The 18,301-nt window shown below is 37.6% G+C and overlaps 1 protein-coding gene across 7 annotated transcripts in view; it reads right to left on the bottom strand.

The window, feature by feature from the left end:
- SCAPER (S-phase cyclin A associated protein in the ER) overlaps window positions 1–18,301 on the bottom strand; it is a 549,552-nt gene that overhangs the window by 151,930 nt on the left and 379,321 nt on the right. For all 7 annotated transcript variants that reach the window (XM_042988321.1, XM_042988320.1, XM_042988324.1 and 4 more), the window contains one exon: window positions 17,698–17,813. In XM_042988321.1, the coding sequence (XP_042844255.1) occupies window positions 17,698–17,813 (116 nt within the window). The remainder of the gene's footprint in view (window positions 1–17,697; window positions 17,814–18,301) is intronic.

The raw sequence follows: 18,301 nt of genomic DNA on the forward strand, positions 1-18,301 counted from the left end.
TTTTGATAGACACTGCCAAATTCAAATTGTCCTCCAGAAAAAAAAAAATCTGAGTTTTAAAAAAACGGATTTATACTCTTAGAAAAAGAGTTTCTTCATGCTTTTACCAAAACCTGGAAAATTTCATTAAAAAAATCTTTACCAATTTGGCAGCTACATATAGTATTTTTAAAGATTGCATTTCTTTTATTACTAGTGTGTTTTAAGACCTTTTCATGTTCTTATTGGCCATACATATTTACATTTTCTTGAATTATCACTGTATACTTTATACCCATTTTTCTATGGGGGAGGGCTGTCTTTTTCTTATTGATTTATAAGGCTCTTTACCAATAATAAAGATGCTAACCTTTGATCACTGTATGTTGCAAATAAATATTTCAGTTTATCTAAACTTATTTTTGTCAAAAGAATGTTTTCATTTCATTTTTTTTATTTTTTAAATTTACATCCAAATTAGTTAGCACATAGTGCAACAATGATTTCAGGAGTAGATTCCTTAATGCCCCTTACCCATTTAGCCCATCCCCCCTCCCACAACCCCTCCAGTAACCCTCTGTTTGTTCTCCATATTTAAGAGTCTCTTATGTTTTGTTCCCCTCCCTGTTTTTATATTATTTTTGCTTCCCTTCCCTTATGTTTATCTGTTCTGTGTCTTACAAAGTCCTCATATGAATGAAGTCATAGGATATTTGTCTCTCTCTGACTAATTTCACTTAGCATAATACCCTCTAGTTCCATCCACGTAGTTGCAAATGGCAAGACTTCAAGGAATGTTTTCATTTCTGTTTGATAAAATCTGTCAAACTTTTTTAGTGCATCTGAGTTTTGTGTCAGACTTAAAAGAACCTTTCCACTTCAAGATTATAAAAATATTCTTTTAAATTCACTTTTGGTAGTTTCATAGATTTTACACTTAAGTCCATGATCTAAAATTGATTGTGAGATAAGGTAGGGGTTATTGAAGTTTTTCAAAATGAAGTTGCCATGTCTACTCATCTTTTTGTTAATTATTCTTATTCTCTATTTTAAAAATTTTTATTGTTTTTCATCAATAAGGTGATGTCTTTATTGATGAAAAACATAAAAAAGGTTTTCATCTTTTTCTTAGTGATTTATAAGGATTCTCTCATTATGGCAAAGGGTTAATACATGTTGTTAATGCTTTTTTCAGTTTATCTACTACCTTTCATTTTGTTCATGTTATTTTCACAGTATTATTATTTTATGTATCGAAGCTAAACAATCATATGTAGTCTAACAATTATTTTCTTTGTGGTTTTATTTTTTCTTCCCTTCCTTTCATTGTTTAAAAAGTTCTTTTTCGCTATGAGATGAGGTAACTATACAGTTGTATCCAGCCATTTGTTTTTATTTTTTCTTGAATGATCATTGTGTGTGGTAATTTTATGGTTTTATAAATTCACTATCAATTCGCTTTAGAATTTATTTTGACATGTGGTGTGAGCCAGAAACCTACATTTATCCCCCCTACCCCCAAAAGGTTATTGAATAAACTACTTTTGCTCTACTGGTTTGAAATGGTATCTTTATCATAACTGTATACAGGATATATTCCCTGGTTTCCTACTCTAACTGATGATTTTGTTAAGCATTCATTGTGCCATATTACATGGTTTTGTGTGTATTGTAGTTTTATAGTAGGATTAATATATACAATTGTAGATCCTTAAGGACTTAAAAATGTAGAACCTTATAGCTTTATAATTGTATGCTATTTTTCCTTTTTGTTTTGATCTATAATTTTTATCATCTTGATTTTTAAAAAAATTTGTTAATGCTTATTCATTTTTGAGAGAAAGAGAGAGTGGGAGGGGCAGAGAGAGAGACACACACACAGAATCCAAGCAGGCTCCAGGCTCTGAGCTGTCAGCCCATGAACCTGAGCTGAAGTCCGACACCCAACCAACTGAGCCACCCAGGCACCCCTATAACCTTGATTTTTAATTTCAATTTTTCTGTTTCATTCAATCAAATCCCTACAACTTGTCTAAAATCACTTATGGAATATCATAAGGCATCAATAAACATACCCATAAAAAACACAAAGTATAAGATTTTGTCCTAATGTTCTCTGTGCTTTAAAGAAAAAGCATTTACTGGTAAGTGTGGAATGTGCATCTATATAATCTTATGCTCACAAAACTCCCCCAAGAAACTTCCACAAAGAAACTACTTTCTGATAAGAAAAAAAGCGGGGGGTGAGGGTACCAAAAATCTCAGGGTCAGGAAAAACTTGTCCTCTCAGTAAAACTTGTTTGAAAGACAACTCCTATTTGAAAAGCACCTGTCTTAGAAAGATCACTTCTTTGAACACAGCCTGGGTGGTCTGCCCAGGAGGCTTTCCCTGTAATTTAAAACTCAAATGACCAGAAGCACTTTTTAACATCAAACAGAAAGCCCCAGATTTTAAAAGTATCTTCTGAGAAGACATTAAAATCTTATTGTCCATTCTGTCAAAAGTACACTGTGGCTGGCTTAGATAAAGGCTTTGTGCCCCAAATGATTGTGACTACATGAGTGAATCTTGTGTCAGTAAGTCTTCTCACTGAAAATGTTGCCTCTGAAAAGTGAGGAGAGAAAAGGCATCACAAAACTGGATATTTTGGCAATCAGTACAGTAACATATTTCCATATTAAAAGGAGTAATAAAACACTAGTAAAACTCAGACATTAAGATTGGTACCTATACACTATGAAATAATTAATTAGAAAAGCCCCAGGTGGTTGTAGCCTAAGAGGGTATGATAATATAACTTAGGAATTACATAGTTTATATTCTTATGCAGTTTGCAGTAGTTAAGACTTTTCGGAAAATACTGTTCACCAAAATCCACTGTCTTACACCTGTGTGAAGACCGCAGACATTTAAAAACAACTTCCATGGGCATTTTACAACCAGAGCCCCAGTACATATAACTTACCAAATTCCTTTGGTTGCATTAAGCATTTAATAAATGATACATAGTTATATACTCCTTTAGTTATATGGTCCTGCAGGGCAAAATTCTATGCCAAGTAGGCACAGCAAATACCAGAGTCACATCATAGAGCTGCAGGAAGTTTCATCAATTACTGTTTCAACCTTCATGTAAGAAAGGGGTTGCCTGATGTGGATAAGTGTGGAAATGTGACAGATCCTCACAAAACAGAGGGTGGTTAGCAAATGATATAGAATTTGTTTTAGCAAAGAAGATTATTGAAACTGAATCAGAACACACAGAACTGGAGTATTTAATACCAGTTCCTTAGGGAAGGGAGAAAAGAATGTTAAAACTAGAGCCTCAAAATATATTTGATTTGCGTTAAGCATTTAATAAATAGTATATAGTTTATAAAAACTGTCATTCTTAAATTATGCTTTGCCTTTATAAAGCTCCAAACTAAAATAATTTCTTTAGATAGTATTAAAAAGAGTTATCTGAGGGGTGCCTGGGTGTCTCAGTCAGTTAAGTGAGCTGAAACTCTTGGTTTCAGCTCAGGTCATGATCTCCCCGTTTGTGGGATTGAGTCTTGCATTGGGCTCTGCGCTAACAGCGCTCTCTTTCTTCTCTCTCTGCCCCTCTCCCTGCTAGAGTGCGTGCTCTCTCTCAAATTAAATAAATAAACATTAAAAAAAAGAGTTATCTCAAACTAGGGAGATCCAACTGCAGTTAGGATTCAAATACCCTAAGTGGACCCACCAAGCAAGTGGCCACCCCCAGAATGAAGCCTGTGACCTAGGCCTGGCCTTACAGGAGTGGCCACTTGAGAGCTGCCTACGCCAATTCTTGAGGCTGAAAACACTCCTTTTGAACCACTGAGAACTCTATTCTATTATGGGACTACTCTAAATTTCTTCTGGGCAAGGTCCTTGCCTGATTCATCCTCTTTGGAGCCATCACAGTGTGCAGCACTGAGTTGTCTGAGCCCAGAAATGTCTAATGAAGGGACAACCGCTTTCCTTGTTTCAAGCACAATATACAAGAATATACAGCTGTGGAATATATTAACACACTAATTAACCACATTTTCCACTATTCTATTTTTTAAACACTCATTAGAATGAGTAGAGGTAGGAACCATGCCACCTACTTAAAGATAAAATATCTTATGAATGCATAGTGATATTTCAGATTCAAATTCAGGACTAAGGGATTTTTTCCCCTTTAAACTCTTCTATATAATAGCTCTCTATTCTTTCTTTGACACGGAAAATCTTGGCCCTCAAATGCACTGAGGATGACAGAATTAGAATATCCATAATTATTCACCTGCTTTATACTACAACACACAACAGTTTCAGTAAAACAAAATTATCACCACCAATACTAAAGACAGTTGAAACATATCTTGGCATATGCCATACTCATTCCTCATCTTCAATGAGGTTGTATTAGCTATACTATCAGGTTATCAGCTATACTATAGTCATTTCCTAACATATTCTCCTTAGTTTTTTTTTTTTTTCTTTCAGTGGTATTTAGTGCCACTACCCATTCTGCCTGATCCAGTGATAGGCATCAGGAAAACAGGGCAAAAGCTAGTCTCTACCCTGTAGGGAGCTTCCAGCCTCCTAGGGAAGCCATGAAAGGCACAGAGGTTTCATGATGAGAGGCAGTCCTGTAGATTGACACAAGTTGGAGGTCAAGTCAGGGAAGGCTTCCTGAAGGTGGTGGCCTGGGTCTGACCAGACTCCCCGGGAGCCCTGAACGGTCATGTGTATCTGGGTTTGCCTGCAGGATGGAGGCTGATGGAAAGCCCTATGTGAAGTAGTACTGGGTAATCAGCAAGAAGCAAGAGTCAGTGCCCACCAACTTCTTTAAGGTGCTAACCCTAGAGGCAGCAGGCAGGCAAACTGAACTCCACTTCCGATTGTGATGCCCAATATACCTGTGGATTATTCAGTTTTGACATTTTTGTGACCACAGAAAAGGTGAACTTGTGTCAGAATTTGGGAAGTTTTTTTTTTTTTGCAATGGATAATGGGACATTTGGATCAGCATGAGCTGTGGGTGAAAGGAAATTTTTTTCCAATGGTGCTGTGAAGACTAGTCTAAAGCCACACTGCCTTTCTTGTTCCTGATCCATTTGTCTGATGCCAGAACACTTGGGGTAAGCAGGGCCAGTGGGGGAACCAACATTCAGGAACAATAAAGCTCAGATCAAGATGGGGGGTCTTCAGGGTACCTCGGCGGCTCAGTCAGTTAAGTGGCCGACTTCAGGTCGGGTCATGATCTCGCGTTTCACGAGTTTGAGCCCCGCGTTAGGCTCTGTGCTGACAGCTCAGAGCCTGGAGCCTGCTTCAGATTCTGTGCCTCCCTCGCTCAAGCTCTGTCTCTGTCTCAAAAATCAATAAACATTGAAAAAAAAGATGGGGGGTCTTCAAGGGATGCTAATAAGACTGCCTGACCAAATGACCTTCGCTGTGGGGTTATAAATAATTATATGTACCCTACGCTTCAGTTTGCATTAAAACTCAATGTAATAATCACAAAGGATTATTGCACTGGATATCACATTCTACAACATAACTTTTTTTAAATGTTTATTTACTTTTGAGAGACAGAAAGAGACAGAGCATGAGCAGAGGGGTGGAGAGAGGGAGACACCAAGTCCGAAGCAGGTTCTAGGCGCTGAGCTGTCAGCACAGAGTCTGATGTGGGGCTCGAACTCATGAACCATGAGATCATGACCTAAGTCAGATGCTTAACCAACTAAGCCACCCAGAAACTTCTCTACAACATAACATTTTAATAACACCAACATTAATATTTAAAGTAAACTATTTTCCTAATAATAATGGTGCCCAGAGCAAGCAGTAAGAAACCTTCACCTAGATGTGTTATCTCAAGGTTTTTTTTGTTTTTTTTTAAATCGGTCAATTTGGTACAATTAGAATTGGCAATTTAATTATTCCATAGATATATTCTAATTTTAGATGGAAAAATCATACATATCTTAAGCACCAACCTAATGAAACTTTCTTCATTTCCTAAAATTAACCTCCCACTGAGAAGGTGTTATGTTTCAAAGATTAGAATACTACATTTAAAAATGCAGGGTGACTGCCAAATTAAAACATTAATTTTAAAGTCTAGTGCTAAACTGTCTGGTCTAGTAACAAGACAGTTACTGTTAGCAAATCTTTAGATATATTTGTAAGTAGGATCTGGTTATGTAATTTTAAATTCACAATTAGACATGCAGACCCTGGAGAAGACCCCAGGTGGTTTGCAGTGTTAAACAGCAGATTAAAGTCGACAAAACTAATTTCTTTACTTTAATCTTATTAGTGGTACAACAGCTGTCAAATGTAACCATCTCTGTGCAGCCTTTTGAGACACAAACAAAATGCCTCAATATGTCAAATGGAGAAGAGTATTTACCAATCACTATGGCTAATTGGCTTGCAAAATAATTTTTTACTTTTATTGTCTTAGGGAAAGTTAGTCACTTCTAGTAGGCTTGGATCTAAAAACAGATATTTAGAATTATATTCAAACAATCCTGCTTAGAAAAGAGGAATTATTTATTAACAGTGGGCTGTATTCCAGATTTCACCCACACTGGCAAGTACCATTTTATTAACATTTACTGAGGGCTACGATGTAGTGGGCACATGAAGTGGTACTTGGTTTCTAACTCCATAATATCTAGAACAGGTAATAACAGGAGTAAATACTATGATCAGTTTTCTCCGTATGTGCCACCTGATTTAAGTTCTGAAAAAGGTATTTAAGGTAATATTGAAATGTTCTATTTCTTTTTTCAACTTCATTGCTAAATATTCCCTGGACATTTTGTCTTATAAACAGTTATGAGTGGTTTTTGTCTATCTTTCTCATTTTTTGTTAGATCACTTCGTCTTGTCCCTCTTTGGCTCCTAGGTGGGAAAAATGATTCCACAAACATTTCCTATACGTATACCAACAAACCACTACAAAAAAAAAATCCTAAACTAAAAATCCAAAACCAGTCAGTCTCTCCCCCACCAAAAGTCAAAAACTAAACAACAGACAAGTAACAATAACAACAACAACAAAACTCCAGCAACTCACAGGCATAATGACAGTAATTTTTTATAAGATATTAATGAAATGGTATTTTATTTTAATTAAAATGGCTAAAGTTACGTGCTCACATATCAGAAACAACAAGGCAGGAAGGTACAGAAAACAGACACCAGAACAGGATGCTCAGTCCTAGCTGCCAACGTGATGACTGATGACAAATCCTTTCATATTTTTAAGCCTTAGTTTCTTCATTTATATCAGTGATAACATTGGGGAAGACGTGCCAAAAACTCTGTTAAAAAATCTAACATATTTATAAAGCAGTTTTACTACTCTTGTACTTCTGAAAACGCCAAGTGTTCTGCAGGGGTTCTAAGCACTCCTTCGCAAAGGTTCTCTTGCACATCTTCTATCCACCACGATAAACAAAGCACCAGGTCCGTGGCAATAAAAGTATGTTAAATGACTAAATTCCTCTTTGTATTTGGTAATAACAGTATAAGCAATAGGGCTGAAATTAAGATAGTGGCAACAATTATAGATGAGTGAATAAAACTGACAGGAACTCCCTCCGCCCCCAAATGTGAAATAAATAAGGAATGGATGCCTTTTACTTTTCCCTGAATTGTCATTTGCCCAATTCATTCATACCTAAATATTTCTGATATTGTTCTAACGTGTACAGCTCCCTAAGCACACCCTATTATTTCAGGCCTCCATGATCTTGTACATGCTGTGCTCTCTGTCAACTGAGGAAGATTTGTTAATTTGGCAAACTCTGAATCTTTTCTTTTAAAGCCCAGTTTGGATGTTATAACTCTGTGTCCTCCCCTGGCAGTTAACTGCTCCATCCTCTGTGCTATTTCTGTACTTGGTGCATACTTCTATAGTTTTACTTAGCACACTGTACTAAATTACATCTTTCCTTGGTTAGCTCACCCCCTAACAAGTGAGCTTCCTGAGGATATGGACAATGTTTTCCTTATTTCCACAACTCTATTGCCCAGCACATAGTTCACAATCAGGATGGTATTAATCCTGTAAGTAAAAGGTAGAAATGTGTAATGACATATTTGGTTGTCAAAACAATGGGAACACAGGTATCTAATGGCTATTTAATGTTATTTAATGGGCCAAAGGATGCCACACACCTTCCAGTGTGAAGGACAATCCTGCATTCTGCCCCAGATGCCACTGGCGTCCCATGTTAGAGTATGACAATTCACAAAGCCCCTTTATACATATTAGCATTTCATCTTTACAACAACCCTGTGAAACAGGAATCTTTCCCCTATTTCCCAGATGAAAAATACTACAGCCAATAAGGCCTTATGAGACAAGTCTCACATCAAATACTGGCAAAGCTGGTATTTGAACCCTAATGCTCTGACACTGAAACCCAGTTAAGTTTAATCCATTAGTGCATTATATTCCCCTTTCTCTAATTCTAAATACAGGTATTTTTGGCTTGAGCTCTAGAGCTAGCCAAGTGGAAAAGTGAGTATGTTTACAGAAGTAAATTTTAGCCTAACATACATTATGTGTTAGACTGTGGCATGTACTTGTAAAATATGATATAATCTTCATCCTCTGTAGGTAGTTTTCAAGGATTCAAGTCCCAGAAGGTGACAAGAAAAGAGAGTTACAAAGTTAGGAGAGTGCTACATAATTCATGGTTCTGAAAGTACTGAAGTGTGTTTTCAACAAGACTGCTGTGTTACACTGTCTAGAACACCAAATGACTTGGCTACATGCTCTTCATCGATTATGTAATGCATTGATACTTTGCCCATAGAAATTCATTGTTGACTTTATGAAGGAAATTAATAAGAAAATTGGATTTACTTAATAGAAATTAACCTTATAACCATCTTTGTTAGAATGCATCAATTTGAAAAGGTGAGAGATCTGTATTTACCTTAACTCAAATGTCAATGTAGAGAACTATTTACATGCACTTTGATTTTCAATAAGGCAATTAACCTGATCTTTGAGTCAATAGCTAGGCTTGGTGAAAATAATTCCCAGGAAAAGGTAATAGTGCAAAGAAAATGGCAAGCAAGTGAGAGCCTCAGGTAAGATGTGAATAATGTTCCAGGAGTGATTTAACAATGATAGTCCAGTTAAAGATTTTCTTAACCAGATAGATAACCAAAAATGTTTGACAAATTGTTGCTGGAGAACTTTCTACATGATAACAAATGCCTTAACGTAGACTGAACTACAAATAAAGTTTCAAGTCTACTTGTATTAGAAAACATGAATCCAGCATCTACCAATGCAATTTTGGTAAAACAACAACCCCCTCTAGAATGAAGTTTTGCATTTCTTATTGGGTGAGAGACAGGAAGGAATAAGAGATGATACAACGCTCTGAAGTTTGCATCAGGTATTTAAGTAAGCCATACTCTTGAGATAAATGTTGAATACTATGGAGATACTGCTTGGTTTCCCTGAGAGAAACAAGACTGCAATCCCCAAAAGGGTTGCCCTGAAATGGGATAAGCCAATGCTTTTCTTCTTTCTGTTAGGTACTATAAAATGACTTAACTAACAGAGGACAATTTGTCTTTTACAAACGCTGTCTCTTTCTCCTAGTGACTGAAACTGTGCTATTAAAGGCATATTATTCAGTTCTTAAAAATATAATGAAGCTCTATCTTGTAGCGCGTGATTACTGTTCCGAGCTGCATCATGCTGCCAGGATTTGAGGGGGAGGGACAATTGATCTCACAGTCTTCTCACCTTCTAAACATCATAGTCTCGGAGTCAAAATAGGCAACTGTTTTCCAGTTTCCAAAAATAACTTGTGAAATGATTGGGTTTCTCATGAACAAACTTATTTTTATCAAAAAGTTGGACTATGGCCCATTATGATCAAGCCTGGGAGAGCAGGGTCTAAAGAAATACACTTTTCAGTTGTTTGTAAATGTTACCAGGATTCAAACTAATTCCTAATTATAATGTTAATGACGAGGTAACCAATCTGGGACTGAGGGCCACCAAGAAAGTTAACACTTGATAGCTATAAAAAATATGAATAGTACTGTTATTTGTGTTTTAATGTTTATTTATTTTTGAGAGACAGAGAAGCAGAGAGACAGAGTGTGAGTGGGGGAGGGGCAGAGAGAGAGGGAGACACAGAATCCGAAGCAGGCTCCAGGCTCTGAGCTGTCAGCACAGAGCCTGACATGGGGCCTGAGCTCATGAACTGCGAAGTCATGACCTGGGCCAAAGTCTGACACTTAACTGACTGAGCCACCCAGGCACTTCTATTCTTAAAGAATAATATATAATACATTTTCTTACCTTTGATCCTGAAGATAAGCTCTGCACTCTAGAGTATGCTACTTAAGTGTGTTTGCCTTAGCAACCAGAGACAGAAAGTTTAATCTACATAATTTTCTATACAGAGTCTCCAAACTGGGGTTAGCAGAGAGAAGGAAAGTTCAGCCAGTCCCAGGTTGTAGAGACATTTAATGTTCATAAAGAACTATAGTCTAGAGAACTTGTAGAGCGTGTTTTCTCTCTATTTCTACTTTAAACTGTGGGCATTCATTCTTTCTTGATAGGAAAGAATTTAGAAAAACAAAAGAGGTCACAAGGAAGGCTCTATAACACAGTGAAGTATTTTCAACCCAATCTAGAATTTAAGAAATCTTTAATATTTGTATTTAAAAGTATCAGGCTCTTTCGGTTTGAAGGGACAGAAATTCACTAGAAATATCTCAAGTAAAAGAGGCATTTATTGAAGGTTATTGGGAACTTCCCATGAATCCAGGAGAAAATGAACTACTAGACCTCAGGAGGGCAGGAACAATGGCAGCTCTGTAGACTGGACCCGCTCTCATTTCCATCTCCCTTCTCTCTCCTGAAACAGTTCTGTTCTCCTCCTTTTTTCCCAAATGGCCTTCGTTAGCCCTGCTAAACTTGGAGTGAACAGAGCCCTGTAATGGCCATCCCAGAAGTTACTCAACGTGATTTTTCAAATTCAAATACACTAGAAAAAATGAGCTGGAGTTGTACAACTTTCCAACTGCAAATTCCTGAGAGAGATATTTGACTGGCTCAGTTTAACTTTCTGGGCTGAGTTTTAAGTCTGATATTGTTGGCTAGTCTATAGATTGGCTGCTCCAGTCAAATGTCCACTCTTGGTTGAATCAGGTATGGCCATTGAGGGAGCATCACATGGCATAAAACAGAGCTGCTAAGAAGAGGCATGGTGCAATGCTTAGAACAGGTAGTATTCAAAACACCCAGAAAAACGACAACAGATATGAAGTGAGTATGACAGACCAAGAAGAGAGATGAAAGGATAATAGGGGAGGAACTCATGGTGAAAGCTGAATTAACAGAGTATGGATTGTGTTGCAACTTGAAGAGAAAGGCAAAGATTTAACAAATTTAACAAAAAAAAAAAAAAAAAAAAAAAAAAAACAACCAAAACAAAACAAAAAGGCAAAGTAAATGAGCCCCCAAAAGAACAGACAAGTGAGTCAAGAGACCAGAGTAAGAAGTACGCTATAGAGCACATGAGGCCAGGCATCTCAGGAAACTAAGTTTGCAGACACTGGATATGCAGCAAAACATTCCTTTTCTGAAGTTTGTGTATACCACCAGAGTGCCTGTTCCACCAAGGTAATACAGCAGGCTCTAATGATACTTAGAGTTTAATCCATCTCATTTTCTATGATTCTAAGTTCCCTATGGACAGGGTCTATTTGGAACGGTTCCTAAATGTGGCAGTCCCATTCCCATGTCCACACATGCTTATAACTGATCCTAAGAAGGGACTCCCTGGAAAATAGTTTTTTCCCCTGGTCATTAGGATTGAAAAGTCCTAGAAGCCCTAGATTATTTACCTGCTTCTGGAACACAAAGGAATATCTCTTTTCCATTATAAGATGAACTCCACCAGTCTCTACTGTGTATCATAAGACCAAGAAAAGGGAACAGAAGCCTTTAGAGACAAAACCTCAATAATCATGGGAAAGCAATTCTGAACATTCTTGTTGCTATTCGGAATGAATAAACATGCTTTCAAAAGGGATATTATGGCTCCCTCAGGGTGCAGTCACGTTCCAAACATGACGGCAGTCGACCCTCATTCTGGTAGCAGGCCACAGACGAGGCTGCTAGTGACTGTGAGGAGTAAATACGGAAGGCATACAAAGCCCCTAGCAGAGTGACCAGCACTAAGGATATACCCAGTAATGTTAAGTAAGGTCTGTCTCCTTACCAACGCAAAGGATCAAGTACAGGCAATACTGCCAAGTGAATAAACTGCACAAAATCACAAGTTTTATTTTATTTTACTTTGGAGAATAAATTTGTGGTATCTTGTAAATGATCTTCCTAGGAAGCAAAGCTCCACCTCACATCATTCTAAATTTATTTACTTTTATTATTATATTCAGTGACTGCTGTTTTACCTAAGACCGATTTATTATACATAGATGTATATACCATAAAGCAAAAAAAAAAAAAAAAAAGAAAACAACTTAATTTGTTTGATATGAATAAATAGGTTTACTTTATAAAGAACACGGCAGTGAGAAGTATCTATTTTTTTTTTTATTTTTTTTTTTTAATTTTTTTTTTCAACGTTTTTTATTTATTTTTGGGACAGAGAGAGACAGAGCATGAACGGGGGAGGGGCAGAGAGAGAGAGGGAGACACAGAATCAGAAACAGGCTCCAGGCTCCGAGCCATCAGCCCAGAGCCTGACGCTGGGCTCGAACTCACGGACCGCGAGATTGTGACCTGGCTGAAGTCGGACGCTTAACCGACTGTGCCACCCAGGCGCCCCGAGAAGTATCTATTTTTAACATAGTTTAAAATCGGGACCATCTCATAATATACCAATGTGCTGTGATTCTAAAACTGTGGTAAGGATGACCAAGAGTACAGTTCTAGCATCCCCATTTGGCTTTTTCAGTAAGTGGCAGTTATAGATACTTGACTTAATTATAAATACATAGAAATTTAAAGAAAAATTTAAAAAAAATTCCTAAAGAGTGGTCAAAATCAAGGACCCTTTTTGGCTGAGATATGACCATATTTCAAATCCACAGAGTCAAGTATTTGATGCAGTAAGCTCTTTTTTTTTTTTTTTTTTAAAGTTCTTTATTTTGAATGAGAGACAGAACATGAGCAAGCAGGGGTGGGAGGCAGGGAGATAATCCCAAGCAGGCTCTGCACTGTCAGCATAGAGCCCAACATGGGGCTCAATCTCATGAACCATGAGATCACGACCTGAGCTGCAATGAAGAGTCGGACACTTAACCAACTGAGCCACCCAGGCGCCCCGATGCAGTGAGCTCTTTTCCTGCTTGATTTCTATCCATGGGAAAAATAATTAATTCATGTATTCAAATGATATTTATTAAGATGCCATTATGATTTACACTAATATTGTTTTTATAAAAATAAAAGTAATGTATTTACTATGGTTTCTGGTCCCAAGGAATTATAGTCTATCTGGGGAGATGGCAATACAATAAATGGAGTACAAGATAGTTCATTAATAAAGTGCTAAACTGAACTATTCCCTAACCCGGTAGATATTTTTTCAGTGATTTAGATGAAGATGCATATATTCTACAGATCAACTTTAGGTCTGACACAAAGTTAAAGAAAAAGACACTAAGTTAGAGGTCACATCAGGATCCAAAATGGATCTTGACAGGCAAGACTAAAATTTATCAGGATGAAGTTTGTGCTTAAGATGAAAAAACAAATGCACAAGTAAAACAGATTATAGCTTTTTAGAAGCCAAAGTGGCAGAGAGTTGGGGATTTAAAGCTCAGTTAATTAAGATAATATCAAGTCAACATCATAACAACCACAACAAAACCCACTGATATTAACTAAGTGCTTTCTTTGCACAGGGCACTTAACAAACACACACATTTTTAATTCTCACAACAGCCAACAAGTCCTACTCAACAAGGTAGTGTTACTATTTAACTGAGGCTCTGTTATAACAAGCAATTTGGACCAATGTCATATAACTAATAAGTGAAAAGCAGAGAATTTAAACTCAGATCTGACTCCAGAGCCTATTTATTTTTTGCTATACTATACCATCTGCATTGTTCTGTGTTGATGAAACTATAGTACTTCTATATAAAAATTGGGTCCAGAGGTGCAATTAAGGAAGATAAGCACGGCTAACAGAGAAGAAATAGGGGCCTGGTGAGTTTTCCATTGAACAACCTAGAATGGCTTGGAGAGTTAACCATTTGGGTCCTTCATTGTCTACGAGTGTCAAGAAATAGGAATACCAAGGAAGTGAAAGGCAACCTAGGGATGACTTAGCCTAGTGATCATGGCCCGAAAGGGGATGTGGGTTTCTTTGTGAATTATGAACATCTATTGCTGCCTGAAAAGGGTTCGGATATGTAGAATGCCAGTAAGTACCAACTCTCGCTTCTATTATCATTGTCGCTCTGTAAATCTGTTATAAAAACACAACACAAAGCTTTGACCACAGCTTCTAATCACATCAGATCTATCTTCTTATTTACATCACTTGAGGCATTCTCTATGTCCAAAGAAAATGACAAACTACCATCTATTTTCAAATATTAAAAGCTGTAATAAACAATTGTTATTAGCCCAAACCAAAGAAAAGGCTAGAATATTCATTCATTCTTTTGTACTTGTTTTCTGCAATTAAAATTAACAGGCAAATTAATATGAGTAATCCCAAAAGTAGATAAAACATGAAATGAAAATTGCCTTGTTTCAGGGTGATCTTTCTTGGCACTGAAAACAATTTTATGGGAACACATTTGTTAAGAAGGTTGATTTTGGAATACCACATCCTAACTAAGTCCTCTCAAGGATGCAAGGATTCAAGCAATTCTATGGGTTTTCCCTGGTTCTAACAAAAGCAAAACAACTGCTTTGTACAGAATAGTAGTTGGAAGGAATATGAGAAAGAACACTTTCTGAGTTAAGCCACTGACTCATGCCCACCAGAGTGTCTGAGTCCATACTAAATCTCACACAGCTGTGGCATTTCTCTTGCCCCTTTCTAAGTAAGCAGCATAACACTCTCCTAGACTTAATCCTCTAGCCCTGAGAAGGGAGGCTAGTTTAGAAAGTCAACATGATCTTGAGCTGTGCTCAGGAGAAGAGAATCTTTGAGTCACTGCTCGATGCCCACTGCCCTGAGTGTTGGCCTCACTTAGCAAGCAGTGCCTGGATGAACACACAAATCTATTGGCCTAAGGTGAGATGAAGAAACAAACTCTCAATCCTGGCACTGTGGTCAGCTGGTGACCATCAGAGGAGTACTGGGCTGGACTCCCAAGATTCCAGAGCTTGTTTCCAATGTTGGTGCACTAACTCTTGCTCAGGTCTTTTTAGAAAGTATGGAAACTTCTTCTGTTCCCAAAATGATAGGCACAGATAAGCACCAAAGCATGCTTTTTGCCACAATGACAAATGTAGCTTTTGTAAAACAGGCATCTAAGTTACCAGCCAGAGAGCTCAGTCTCATGCATGTTTAAACCTACCACAAAACAAAAAAAAGCAAAACAAGACAAAACAAAAAACTATAGGTGCATTTAATTTTACTCTTTTTAATGTTTATTTATTTCATTTGCGAGACAGAGAGAGAGAGCAAGAGAGTGAGCCTGACACTGGGCTCGATCTTATGAACTGCGAGATCATGACCTGGGTGGAAATCAAGAGTCAGGGGTGCCTGGGTGGCTCAGTCAGTTAAGCAACCGACTTCAGCTCAGGTCATGATCTCATAGCTCGTTGAGTTCTAGTGCCACATCGGGCTCTGTGCTGACAGCTCAGAGCCCGGAGCCCCTCTGGATTCTGTGTGTCCCTCTCTCTCTGACCCTTCCCCTCCTCATTCTCTGTCTCTCTCTCTTTCAAAAATAAATAAACGTTAAAAAAAATTTAAAAAGAAAAAAAAGAAAACAAGAGTTAGACAGTTAATTGACTGAGCCACCCAGGTGCCCCTACAGGTGCACTTAAGATGAACAATATGAATGATTAACAGTTATCAAAGCCCAGTCCCAAAGAATCAAATGCCATTTCCTTTCTTTTTAAAAAACATTTTTTTAATGTTCATTTATTTTTGAGAGACAGAGATGGAGTACAAGTGGGGGATGGGCAGAGAGAGGGGAGACAGAATCTGAGGCAGGCCTCAGCTCCCAGCTGTCAGCACAGAGCCCGACATGGGGCTTGAACTCACGAACTGCAAGATCATGACCTGAGCCGAAGTCAGACACTTAAGCCACCCAGGGGCCCCTGCCATTTCCTTTCTTATCTCAAATTTATTTCCTCTCTCCCTGTCAATTAACAAACACTGAGTGATAACAACACACTGTCACTAAAGTCCATTTTGATAAGAAATATCAACTATCCTGGGTTAGAAAACCTCCATGCATGCTATATCTGACTGATGTAGAACTTTCTGCTACACAGAAAGATATCCTGACTCAAAGGATACCTATAGCTTCTTTTATTAATCTCTACTTTGTCAGTAGAGCAAAGGAACCTAAACTAACTTCACTATCAGTTTGTTCTTAGAAATGTATCATTTCGAAGAGATAATATAACACTGTCTTAAAGCAGGCAAAACTACTACTTAAAAACTGTTACCTAACATTTATATAACACTTTGAGGTTGACAAAAACTCTCACATAAAACTCTGGGGATTCATCCAATCCCCAGAGTAGCACTATGAGGTGCATATGACTACCCCTGAGTAACCAAATGAGGAAACAGATGCCACAAGAATAAGGCACTTGCCCCAATTCTCCCAGCTGGTCACTGGCACAGGTAAAACCGGAATCCAGGTTTGTCCAACTCCAAAGCCAGTGCTATTTTTATTTTACCAAAATGTCTCTCAGGAGAAAAGATGATATATTCTTGCAATTTCTGTAGTATCCAGTGGACAAATAAAGCACTCACTTTTGTTGGGCCAACTAAATATTTAAGTTTTCTCAGTGATACAAATAAACTTTTATCAAAACTTCTCATTTAAACTCTGTAAATAAGAGTCTCCACAAAATATCCAGAAACCGTACATGCTACCCCTCCAGAATGTAGTCCTTCTGAAATAAAGCTGTCTGCTACTATATCCCAGGCGGCCAGGGATCACAGAGTGACTTGAGAGAAGAGGAAAGCAGATCTTGGGTCCAAAGCTTGTGCAGGATCCATATGACAAAGAGCAATTTGCAGTTAAAGACTGAACTGCAATTCAGTTGCCAGCTATTTGGCCAGGACTCTAGACTATGGCAGTCTTGGCTTCAGACTAATCTTCCTGTATGTTAGGGATTTCTTCAAATTTCACAGCTCAGGCCTTTGTTAATGTACTTACCTCTTCTTGTACTACCTTTTTGCTACTACTATTCAGTTCTGTTCAATTTATGTAAGCAGTTAAAGCTGCCCAGGAGTTCATCCATTCTTCTTGTTTTAGGATTAGAGAAGGTCATAGACCAAGGAGATTTCCTTTTTAAGGCTTTTAGGCTCGATTTGAGTTTTGTAAGTGAAGTCGAGCACCTCTGTTTTTCTCCCTAATGGGGAGTGTAAGCTTTTGCTATTCAAGCCTGAATACACATACAAGTTTCTTGTGGTCCCCCATATGGAAACCATAGAGCAGAAATGACTCACAAATGAAACGTGAAAGACAGATTAAAAAACTATACTTACTTAAGAGGAATTCGTGAGGCTGTGTTCACATTTGTGGTTGGGACTACTACTTGAAGAATGTGTTCAAGGGCTGTTAATCCACCAGCAACTTGAAATGCAATCTGATCTGCTACATTCTAGACAGAAATACAAGTAGAAATTAGCCCAATTTCTCAGGCATAGAATGATCACCAAATGAAATATTTAGTTGTAGTGTCAAACACTCTGTTGGTTCAGTTATTCTACAAATACTTATTGAATGTTTATGCAGTGCTAGGAACAGGAGGTTGAAACTGGTGAACACAGAAGACATAGTTGCTGCCCCCATGAAGCTTAAAATTTAGTGGATGAGAACAACACCAATCAAATAACCATAAATAAAATAATTTCAATTATGATAAGTACCTTGAAGAAAAAGGGAAGGTGCTCTATAAGAATAATAGGGAACCAACTATATATTGGGGAAAGGGTCAGCACAGGCTTTTCTGGTTGAGGTTCTGAAACAGGCAAAAAAAAAAAAAAAAAAAAAGGGGAGGGGATGGAGTGCTCCATGCAGAGGGCAAAACCGTTTTATACAGAATATTTTAGCAATAATTTTAAAAAGCAGATCATCTTGTAATGTTAA

Source organism: Panthera tigris, chromosome B3 (genome assembly GCF_018350195.1).
Source record: "Panthera tigris isolate Pti1 chromosome B3, P.tigris_Pti1_mat1.1, whole genome shotgun sequence".
NCBI classification, from domain to species: Eukaryota; Metazoa; Chordata; class Mammalia; order Carnivora; family Felidae; genus Panthera; species Panthera tigris.